The 12,527-nt window shown below is 33.8% G+C and overlaps 1 protein-coding gene across 1 annotated transcript in view; it reads right to left on the bottom strand.

Moving 5' to 3' along the window:
* FSTL5 (follistatin like 5) overlaps window positions 1-12,527 on the bottom strand; it is a gene marked incomplete at both ends in the record, with an annotated part of 267,251 nt that overhangs the window by 98,596 nt on the left and 156,128 nt on the right. Inside the window, one exon of the mRNA XM_084286367.1 lies at window positions 11,341-11,461. Within this exon, the coding sequence (XP_084142493.1) occupies window positions 11,341-11,461 (121 nt within the window). The remainder of the gene's footprint in view (window positions 1-11,340; window positions 11,462-12,527) is intronic.

The following is a 12,527-nucleotide window of genomic DNA, read 5'->3' as shown; positions in this document are numbered from 1 at the left end:
TCAAGATCTCTGGACTTATCCAGAGTTTTGTAATAGCTCAACTTTGTAAACAATTGTCTCTTTTTCCAGTTCTGTCAGGAGAATGACAGGACAATACCTTAAGATAGTAATTCAGGGTCAAATTACCTGAAATACAAAGGGGAGTTAAAAATTCTGAAGCTTAACAGTACTACTATATTTCCTCTGCAAGTAGAGGAGGGCCATGTAGCTGTTATTCAACAGTTCCCTGAAATCTGGGAAGTAGAGTTATGAGGCTACTCCTCACAGAAACCTATAATGTGGAAAAAGCACAGATGGAGGTAGTATGAAACAGATTCTGGAAAATCTATCAATTGACTGATGTGATTTATGTGTAAAGGGAAAATAAAAGAAACCAGAACTCAAGGTAGGCTATATTACCTGATTGTACAGAGGCCACTAATTTTGGTTATTACCTGAGTACACTTTTAATCCTGTTAAGAGTAATCATCCATGCAAAGGACACAATGTTGTGTTGAATACAGTGGCACATTCTGAGAAAAAGAGGGACTCTGTATTTCTGCCTTGGCTTTGAGTATCTGCTATGTTTCCTCAAAATAAACAATATGCTATGCATATAAGATCAGCACAAAGCTTGAAGAACAATCTAAAGACAAACTGGATTCAGATAGGGTTCTTAGCTCTTCAGTCTTGCATACCACTCTACCTCCTTCTGATCTACCATTTCACAATGTGCATCAGATCTTGTAATGGGCTGAGAAGTTAATCTTCTTTTATTTCTCCATTGAAGAATTCTGTTTGTAGATCTTTCGTGAAGAAAAATCATCTACGGAATTCCACCTGGATCTCCACTGGAAATCATGTTGAACATGATTCAGGAGAAGGGGTAATAAACTAAGTGAAAGATTTCTAAGATAATGTTTTTGGAGAACATATAGTCAGATAGTTTGGTATGAAACAAAAATTTGCATAAACACCTTACTTATGATACCAGCGTGCCAAATTCAATATATCCAATTCAGTATTCAAAGTACTGAATGCAGGGAAAAAAAAAAGACCAACCTTGTTTACACAGAGATTGGCTCTAAACTAGTTATTATCGCTTAGGTAAGAGACTTTGAGAATTTAATTGGTAGTTCTATGAAAACACCTACTCAATTCTGACAATATGACAATAAAAGGAATTATTATGCAAAGATTGGTACCCAAACAGAAAAATATTACTATGCCCCCTGTACAAATCTATGCTGACTCTCTTTGCTTTTAGTTGTTTCCTCAGGTGGATAAAGGGGATGGGGTGTGGAAGGGGAGTGTAATTAAAAATTGCAGTAAAACGTGAAACAAACAAAGAAAAAACACAGAGAAACTAGAATGATTAAAGGTGTGGGAAGCCTTCCATACAAGCAGCTATTAAATGTCTGAAATTTTTCAGAATGGAAAAGAGATGACTAAAAATATGTCAGGAGCTTCAAAAAATCAGTGTCTTGGAGACTGAGAATACAAAACAATTGAAGAAGTTCTTGTCACAGAAGAACTAAACAAACTTAACAGAAAGTGTGCACAACAAGCAAACAAACAAACAAAAAAAACATACTTACTCTAGCTAGAAGTGATTAAACTGTGAAAGTCTCTGAAACACAATGTTGTAGATGCTAATTTCACATGGTTCCAAAATGCAATCAAATTTATGAATGAGGCATCCACCAAGAGATATTAATCAGTCTCCAAAACAAAAATCAGTAGAGATGAGAAAGTATATTAGAAGAATCTTACATGATTTTTCTTTGTTATCTTCCCTAAACAGACTAAGAGATACCGGATTAGATGGATCTTTGTTGTAACTCAGAAGTTGTTGTTATGGGTATGTTGTTACTTATGGATATTAACTCAGCACTTCATAAGCACAAACAAAACATTAATCTTTGTTTAGTATCAAATATTCCTTAAAAAGAGTGTTCAGCAAGTTTTAAAACACTTTAACTATTCTCTTCAACAAATACATCTCCACCATATGTCTAGGTTGAGAAGAATTATTATTGTAAAGCAAAAGAAATTTTTAGAAATGACACTTTCTCCAATCATTTATTCATGGAAGAGTGACAACCAGATGAATTATTTGGATCCCTTCCATCTTATGCAATCATTTTCCCAATTCTTACATTAAATAACTACATAAAGAAGCGCCCTCCCTCCCAGTAGGCTTACACTGTTTTGCATCTTTTTATTACATCGCATATAATACTGCGATATGTATACCTCTGCTTGTAGCTTCACAGCCTTTGAACGGTGCCTTTTTTTTCCACTTTGACCAAAATTTCAATTCACATATAAATCACTCGCTAACCAAATCCTAAACATAGGATTTGATCATCTAAAAGAATGATCTGTTTAGAAAACTGCTTTTAGAATCTACTGACTTAACTGACAGTAAACTGGGGATACAATACAGCCACAGGCATATCTCGTTAGTCTGTTTCCTTACTTGCTTTGGTAAAAAACAAGTTTACCTTTCTTCTCCCCAGCCCCTCCCCCACTCCTTTTTTATCCCAAGTGTCTCAAATACGTTTGGATAATTGCACACACATTTTAAGCCTGTATATGAAACATAACAGCCATACAACTAAGTAAGGACTCGAGCAATCACAGGCAGCAGAGTTAATGGGATATACAATTTCATCAAATATATACAGCCTTCATGTACCTAAATGCTCCTACTGAATTTTGCTTGCATGTACCTCTATAATGAATATATAAATAATCATTATATGAAATTATGAGATGTTTGTTTCTGAGCAGTTTCAAAGCCAGAAACGTTGAGGAGCAAGAAACATCACATGTTAGAATACAATTATCTGAGGCTATAAAACCAGCTTAGACAGACTTGATGATTCTTCCGCCACCACACTCTGCCATACCATGGCCTATATTAATATGGAGTTACACAGTTTAAATTCTGGGGTGCCACGTTCCTTAACTTCATACAGACCAAAACACTATTTGCCAGATCTCTTTTACCCAAACACCTTGTAAATGTACTAAAATAACTGACATTAGCTAACGTGTACTAGCAACAGTTCAAAGTAGACTACTAAGAGTCTTAAAAATCGGAAAAATTAGATAGTAAACTTTAAATATTTATTGAAACATTTATTCTAAGACACTAATCTAAATCACTTTTTAAATTTCAAATATAAAATATTGCCAATATACATAATGAGAATTAATTGTATCCACATTTTATTTGAAGTTTTCTATAACATATTTAAATTCAAATATCCCATTCACTGTTTATTTCAGCTGGCCACAAAGTGTGTCTTACTGCGTCGAAGAGTGTCTTACTGCAGCAGTAAACTGCATAACAACGTATGACAATACACTATGGAAGCATAACTTTAAAGAGAAAAAAAAAAACAATACTCTAAAGCTATGGAAGAATACTGTAGTAAAACTTCAAATTGTGCTATTATGTTTCAGAAATGAAGTTAGTAATGACATTTCCGGAAACATGAACACTTTTTCAGAACCTAATTCTGTATGAAAAATGGAATGAACTCAGATGGTTTCTTCTCCAATATATATATCTTTGCAATGGAGATATCTTTTTCAGCTATGTTGTTCTTTTTGTATGTAATGGATATTTGAGGGCATTCAATCAAAAAAAAAAAACTTTCTCAATATACTGTAATGCACTTTTCTATAACACTAACATCAACAGCCAAGCTCACAAGCTTTGCAAAACTGGATATTTCTTTTTATTAACCCCATTTACAGGATTTCCAATGTACTTTCATACAATCTAGGTGCAAAAATATGCATTCAGATTCCTTTTTATTGCATAAATGTCAGATATGCTTAAGAAATCCAAATATCCCAGGGATTACTAAAACACTTTTACAATCATCTTCTGACTGTAATAACGTCTTTATTTACCCATATGTGTGAATAGAACCAAAGAAAATCAGCAGAGTAGATAAGTTATAAAAAACAAACAATGAAACAAAAACCTTAAGAGTCTCTTCTCAGGAAAGTTGTTCCTTTGGACTTCATAATAGCCCAGGAAGTAAAAAGCGAGAACATCTACCAAATTTGGAGACAAAGTTACTTCATAATAATTTCCTAAAGTGAGCACTAGTGCTCGCTACTTAAGAACAACCAGCAAACTCAGCCTTGCATGAAGCATAAAACGACACAACACAAAGAATCTCAAAAAGTCCTCCAAAGAAATAAATCGATGAATTTTTGTTTAAATATATATTTATTATTGATCAACTATTTACAGCCAGCTACTCTAGGTTGAAACTGGTGACAAATTTTAAATATGAAATCTAGATAAGTAGATAATTTCCTGAGTGCAAAGAAAACAAGAAATGCTAAAGAGGCTTTCTTAATAAATAATGTTTTATGAGCCTATTAATATTCATAATAGTTCCAGAAGTGTAATTTTGCTTTGAAGTAGATACTTAATGTTCTTGCTAGTGATAATCTAGTGATCGCCTCCTTTAATAAAGTGATTACCCCTTGTGGGTAAAACCCTGGAAGCATTTTCTCTCCTCCATCTCCCGGCCCCTGTTTTGGAGAAAAAAATGCTTCCTTTAATAAATATTAATAAAGGTGACTATGATTATAAAGTATTATTTTAAACGTGTCTTGTAATGTTTCTTACAATATCTAAAGGTGTTTGTGGATATTGGATCAGTCAGATCCTAACAGGGACAAGATCCCTTACAGGGATACTGCCTTGCAAAGATGAAAATATTCTCTCTGAATTAGAAACATAAAGACAATAGCTACAGCAATACTGAAACTCAACACAAACAGCTATTTACAGCTAGATTTACAAAAGTACATATCATTTATTTAGTATTGTGATGTCATGAATAACTGTATTAGTATTCTGTTTCTATGCAACTCAGTTCATAAAATAACAGCTTATTCACACTACAATGGGACTAATTCATTTTAATACATCTTACCTGTTTCTTACGTCACCTAGGTCAGTACAAACATTCTGCAGCCTGAGAGAAACACTAGTACGGCTACAGAAAATGATGAATACCACACTTTATTTAAACTTCATGAGAAACATGTACAGTATCTGATTTGGCAGTACACTGATAAAATCTTTCATTTTTTTTCCTTATCCAGAAAAAAGCAGAAATCAGGCAAAATTTTAAAAGAATAAAAATTTTTAGCTGCGCTATACTATTAATTGTTATCAAATGTTTAGAATGCATATTATAAAGAAGGTACATTAAAAAACATTTGTCCATTTCCTACTTTGATACAGAATTTAAGGGGCAAAAATGTACCAACAACTCAGTAATTCCCAGAGGACTTCTACATTGTCAAATAGCAACATTTAAGGGAAAATATAATAATAAATAAAAATAAACAAACAAATAAACACACTTCAGCAGTTGTGAAGAGAATTGTAGAAACTATGACGGGCGAAACGAGACCCTTGCGATAAATAAATTTCTAATATCAACTTTATCATAAATGTTTCTGCTTATAAAGTCCTGTGGATTGATAGTACCATATAAAACTATTATAGTTTACAGAGATACAGTATCTGTAAAACATGACAGTTTTGGTAAGGCTGCATCAAACGAATGTGCAACACAGGCTGTGTTTTGTGTATATGTTGGAAGAAACTTAGAGAGAGAAGTAACACAGCACCATAGTATACGACTTTGAGGCAAATCACAAGGCGCACTTGAGATGGGGGCTCTGAAGAGATCCCCACAGCTAGGTCCACCATCAGCAGTGGTTCAAAGCACCCATTCTCAAGGCACCTCAAACCTTTCAATAAGGCTTCTCAAGCTCTGGATCTTAACACGTATAAGCAGAGTAGGCGCATATGAAAGTGACTTAGAAATATAAATTGATTAGAAATAAGAATCTTGCACACTTACAAAGAATCATTTGGGGTGATGAAATGTGTTTTTAAATGGAATTACAGCTCTTCATTTCCATAAAAACTTTGATTAAAGAATTCAAAAAAAAAAAAAAAAAAAAGGTCTGTTCCACTCAGAGTGAGCTTTTTCTTTTCTTTCTTTCCTTTTTTTTTTTTTTTTTTTTTTTAAGCTTCCTCCCCCTGCAACAGTTTTACTGAGGAAGCTCATCGCACATCAAAATGAATTGATTATAACTTAGTGGCACGTGAAAAGTTTCATGCACACAGTACTTCACACCTTGAAACAGCATTTAATGCCATAAAAATGTACTTGTTTGAAATTATCATCTTTAATTCTGCCCACTCAATACAAGAGGTGGTATTCTTTTCCAGCTGACAATCTCTAGACTGAAAACACATATAGAACAGCTAGGAATTTAAAAGATAGATTATGTTGAGCAGAAAAATACTGCTGCTAAGTCCAATATCTTCTACTCAGTATGATGCTAACTGGTATTTTCAGAGGTTAGTGCTGAAGTATCATACTCTCTGGAACAATCTGATACACACTACTTGTTGCTGAGCAGGAATTAATGATAGCAGGAGACAGAATAATACCTCTTCCTTCCTCAGAAGCTCTTTATTCCACTATTTGTTAACGCGCTTTACTATTGAGGACTCATCATAGTTGCAAAGTTCTGTCTCAAGTTTCATATTACTTACAATATCTGGGACCTCATACTGAAATCATTCGAAGTATAAATCCAATAGGCATTATTTGAATCAGGATCTGTGGGCTTGAGGATAACTTACAGAAGCCAATGGGAAGACTCATTTATTTCAATGAATAACTCAGTATAGATTTTATATTTAGATTTGGGGGGGGGGGTTAATTGTGGTCTATTTTTCTTTGGAAAGAGATATGCATTTCAAAAAAGGATTTTAGAATGTTTGTCTGTAATAACTGCAGTTGACAAATTGAACTAGAAGTGAAAGCAGTGGTGTCTAAGAGGCATTTTGCAGGAGAATCTGTCTGATAACAACTAAGCATTAACTAATCATAACAAGCCCTTTCTTTGTGGTGACTCTTTGCTTCATGCCCTTCCACATGACTGAAGATGCAACATAGCCCTAGATTTGACAATCATATTGGGCACTGGTCTCACATTTTCTCCTAAAAGCTAGGATGAGATAATAAATTAGGTCATATTTTGTTTGAGGTAATTTCCTTTATTTTATTTATTTTATATATATATGTATATATATATATATATTTTACATCCAGTGGTTATGTTCACACTCAAGTAAGTCTTCGGTATTTATTTTCATGGCCCCTTTTTAAGCATAAGATAACATCAAAATAGTTCTACATTAACAATAGAAAAATATTCTGAAGAACAGTTTTCTTCAATTTATGCAGGACGTGAATTGTTCGAGCATTTAGTTCTATTATTTACCATAAACTTGTTATTTGTATTTGTTGTATTCAATCAGTCCTATTCATAAGTATCTAAATTACCACCATTCTTGCTATTGTGAACACAAAGAGAAGTGCCTACATATATATCTGCATCTACTGAGTGATCAAGCAGAATAATTTTTTACTATTTACTTGCTTCTGGTATTCCTCAAGATTTTGCAAGCCACCACGAGGGCCACCCAAAGTACCTACTTTGAAATTTCATTTTAGAAGGTACTTTATTTCTAAAAACATATAAAAGAAAAATATATAAGATGATTTATTTTAGAAAAGAGTACTAGAAGACAAACAGAGACTGTATTTACAGCAAACACAGTATTACCTTGATACCATAGAACATATTACATAAAGTAAGAAAATCCTTGAAAAACTAAGGATGTGCATTGGTTGAGATGGTAAATTTACAGAAGAAAAAGCTTTCAAGAATCTGTATTCCATACTTCTACCTTTTGTTTGGCTCTATCATCTTATGCTTTCAGCCACCCTTTATGACAAAGTTAAATACACTCTTCCCTGTCTAAAAACACATTCTCTTACAGAAAATCCTTTAGCTTAGGGCTGGCTGGGGAAGGAAAACAAACAAGCAAATCAAAACACTAAGATGGAGCCAGATCACTGTTGGGATAGATTTTTATATGATGTGGCTAGGGCAGTGGAGGACTGACCCATATGTTCAGACCAATTTCTTCAGTCCCATGTTTATACAACCTAGCTAGGTCTAAACTTTCCATTTTACCTTAGAAAAAAAAATCCTTTCTACAGGTACTATTGATCTACTGGAACTGTTATCACATCTGTTAGCACCAAAAACAAACTCATGATATATGTGAAAACAGCCAAAACCACAAAAGCCATATCACAGTCTTGCTAGTACGTTAAACACTACACAAGCCAGTAAGCGTATTCATATTCTCATAGCATTTTACAAACTGGGACTTGGTGCAAACCCCCAAAGCAAGCCTTCTTCTTTGTTGTTACTGCCTTAGCATCTGACCTTTCAAAGGAAAAAAGGGAATTTTCATTCCACTGCTTACAACTTTTTGCATCAGGTAGTCCTGTTGATTTTGAACTCATTTTGTTAGATAAAATGTGATGGTCAAAAGTAATTCACAGAATATATGCTAGTATGTATACGTATGCATAAATATACACTTATGTTAATGTGTTAATGATTACATATACCGTTGATGATTAATCTTTGCCCTTAAGGTGGCTTATTTTCTACCAGAACAGGAAAAAAATAAAATAAAAGTAGTTTCTGTTGTCTGTGGGGAACTCTTACTAAAGCAGTACAATTTACAATCACGTTTGATTCTCATTTTACAGTCTTTAGATGACAGTCAAAATCCTATTTAAGTGAGACAATTTAAAAAAAAATCCTACCTGCAAATGCTTATGAGACAGCACTGATAATTAATCCCACTGATAGGCATTCATATTTAAATGAAGTGTTATTGCCTAATCCTTTAAAAAAGAAACAACTTCAAGGGAGCCAGTTGTTCACAGCATTGTGACAATAGCTTTTAATCCTACCCGTGTTCAAAATCCTATCCAAGTGTTTTAAATGTCACTTAAAATCACAGCTAGAAACACACATGGTGTGCTTGATTATTACTATCCCCTTTTCAGGCTCAAGCTGATGACTCAAATATCCCTATCCCTCTCAACCCTCTTCCAGCTTTCTGGATTTCTTGAAATATTCTTTTGTGTATCCTACTCCTGTACTTAGTAGGGGAGGTCAATTAACACTTACATTTAGAAAATAAGAGCTGTTTAATCTTCACCCCATTAAAATATATATCTTAAGAGTATATGTTGATGCCTATGATATGTTTTATGTTTTAGCTGCTTTAGGTAGAGACAGGCTCCCAAAGCATCCTTGGGAAATTACCACAAACTGTGGGGCTGTGACCAATACCATGCCTCCTCCTTTATGACCTAGTATTTCTATGCTCATTTAACTCTGTCTTAACAAGCAAGACATTAGAACTCCTTCCTTTCTCTTCTCTTTCTTTCACTCCCTTTTCATGCTTACAAGCAACTCATTAAAGTTATATATAAAGAAGGGGGAAAACAACAACAACAAAAAACAACCGAATTCCGCACAGCAGTTTTGATCTGGATCCATTTCACCAGTATTACACTTTTTTTTTTTTCCTTCAGCGTAAACAAATCTCAATAACTTGTTGTCCAGCATAGACAACCTTTAGTGAGGATGATAAGAGTTAACAGTTTTCAGACCCGTCACACTACTGCTAATATTTAAAGAGGCATTATCCACTGGGAGTATCAGGTATTGCACTGAAATTAGGATCTAAATGTAGATTTAAAAGGTGAAGACAGAAGAATTAAAAACTAGAGAGAAATATGCTATCAGCTCAAGGGACAGGACTGTGTAAGAGGTCAAAAAATTAACAATTCAAGCATTTTCTATTTAGGATATCAGATTTCTTTTACTCAACTAAAAAATAAAACCATATTATTTTCAAAAATTATCCCCTTCTAATACTATTGCTCAATTCTAATCAAGATATAGTCATGAGAAGTACTAAAAAATCCTTCATATTTGGATTATTTAGATTGCTTTTTCTACATGTTTGAAAGTGTCAGAGCTGGTCAAAAATCATCATTCCCATACTGTACAAAATTATCACTTCATAATTATAATACCTGAAATCATAATTTTGGGCTATGATGTTAAAATATTTAAATACCAAAAGAAAATTCTGAAAAAAAAAACAAAAAACAAAAACAAACATTTTTTGTTGAAATAAATCTTTTCAACATTCCTAAGTTGTTTTATTAAAGAAATTGGACATGTTTAATTCTTAAGTTTGATTTTTAATTGAGGAGGTGCTTTAATGGTGGAAGATGTGATGCGAGTGCTTCTTACCTATCCTTCCTTACATGGATTTATTTCCCGCCGATAGTAATTCTCTGTATTCAGATAGAGGCTTGCCATTGCTAGTGACAGATAACAGCAACCACACCTATGGACTGGAGCTGTCACGGTCACTTTGTGTTTGGCTTGGCTTGTGTGGAGTGCTTGGGTTCAGCTTGACCAGATAGCTATCATTTAATTTGTTTTAATTTTGTTTCACTTTGTATGCTTTTACAGCAATATGTAATTTTTGTTAATACTTTTGACGTAGATTGGAAGGACTAAAATCAAACTCTCTCAAGACCAAATGCAGTAGAACTAGAGCTAATTTTTTAGCTTTACTGAAAGAGTATTTGTTGTGCCATAATTACAGATACTAATGGTATTCCACATTCCTTTGGCTATTGGGCACACAATGAACTGGAAACTTTTTGAGGTTTAATTTTCAAACCATGTTATGAATACATGGACAATCTGTTAAAAGGCTTTATATAGAGAAATGAATGTTGGACTACAAATCATCTTAATTCTCTCTTCTACGCACTATCACATTGACCCATACTCCAGTGGCTTCGTTAAGGTGTCCATATGTACTGTATTAATTTGTCTCAGTCAAAGTGGCAAAGAACAAGCACCCGGCAAAACTACACCACAAATCTGTACCTCTCTGGGAGTCCTGCGAAGACTGAGAGCACCGAATTGAAGTAGTGCATTTGTTGCTGGGTTCATCAGAAATGGTTTTATCATCAGTTATAAAGAAAGGGTACACGGATGTGTTCTACCTTTTTCAGTGCTATAGCAATGTTCTGACTGCACTAGTTTTCACTTGTGCACAACACAGATTTTTCAATGCATGTTGGCGTTGAGAAAGATTATCTACGAATTCTCCATTACCAAAATACCTCAGAAATCAGGACACTAATGGATCTCTTATTGATTTCTGCTAAGGAGTTCTCTACAGTATCATGACTGCTAAATTATACCCATTGTTTAAGTACAGCCTCTTGATGTATCAAAATCTAAAAATAAAAAAATACCATTTTAGAAAGATAAAGCAAGAAATAGAAAAAACTGAAAGAAGAATAGGCTAATCTTTGTACTTACGAAAAGCTCTATAGAATTCTTCCAGACCTAGGTGCTTGTCACTATTATAATCATCGTATTTCAGCAAATCGAACAGAGAGCAGTCAGACAGATCCTTGCCAAGCTCATCCCGTTTTATTACCTGACAAGAAAATTATAACCATGAAATTACATTTGAGCTTTTAGAGTTCTCTGGTATAATTAATTGTTTCTAATAATCATTTAATAGATCATTTTAAGGTTGCTGTGGGGCAATGAACTGCAACTGTGTAAAGTCAGGAATGTCCAGATACTTTGTAATTATTTATTGCTGTTTTAAAAGTTAATACCTTTAGGACAGACTCGCTGAGATTAACCAAAAGTTTTTAGAATGCGTAGAGAACATATATAATGTGGCTAGACAGAAACACTATAAAGACACTCTGAATGATAAAGATGATTTTACTTGAGACGTATATGAATGCTGATTAAGGAACATTCAAATATCCATGAGAGAATTATTTCCCAAGTATACACGGCACAATGTCTTTTTCTTCTGAGTAATTCCTAACCACAAAAAACAATTAAGACATTTTCAAAATTAACTAAAATAAACTCTGATTACCCTACTAATTGTATCAGATTCTTAGAGGCTTTTGAGAAGCCTATTATCTTCTCAAGGACCTGTTATAGAAGTAGTTGACCTGAAAAGACCCCTGTTTCTCTATGGGGGCACATCCACTTTGTAAACAGATCATAATTAACAGCTACTAGAGTTTAACTCAAATGAACTTCACCCAGAGAAATGTTCTTTAAGCGATGCACCAATTAGATTTTAAGTCTGCATGTGCTGTAGATGTCTACCTGGGCTATATCCAAAGAATTCTGAAGATTTATTTATTATCTTAAATATTTAGAATTTTAATTTTACATGGTGTATGTATAAAAAAAACATTTTCACATAACTGAAAGAACCAAACCTAATGCAGCTCCTCCTAATGGCTGCACAGTTTCAAGTTTCATACCAGACATGGAAAAATGAAAGTGAATATGGTTCATTCATTTATAAAATAATTACTCCTCCAGCCCTCTATATGTCTCCCCCCCAAAACCTGCAAAACCATTATATTTGTATTATTATATGATAGCTTCTGAAAAGCAAGGAATACAGAGGCTTTTATGTTTCAGTTGCTCTGCAAAGGATTCAGCAGGAATAGAAAGGAATAGAT

This window comes from Netta rufina, assembly GCF_964035555.1.
Source record: "Netta rufina genome assembly, chromosome: 4".
NCBI lineage: Eukaryota > Metazoa > Chordata > Aves > Anseriformes > Anatidae > Netta > Netta rufina.
Note: the sequence above shows the minus strand (reverse complement) of the source record. Positions and strands in the feature narration are given on the sequence as shown.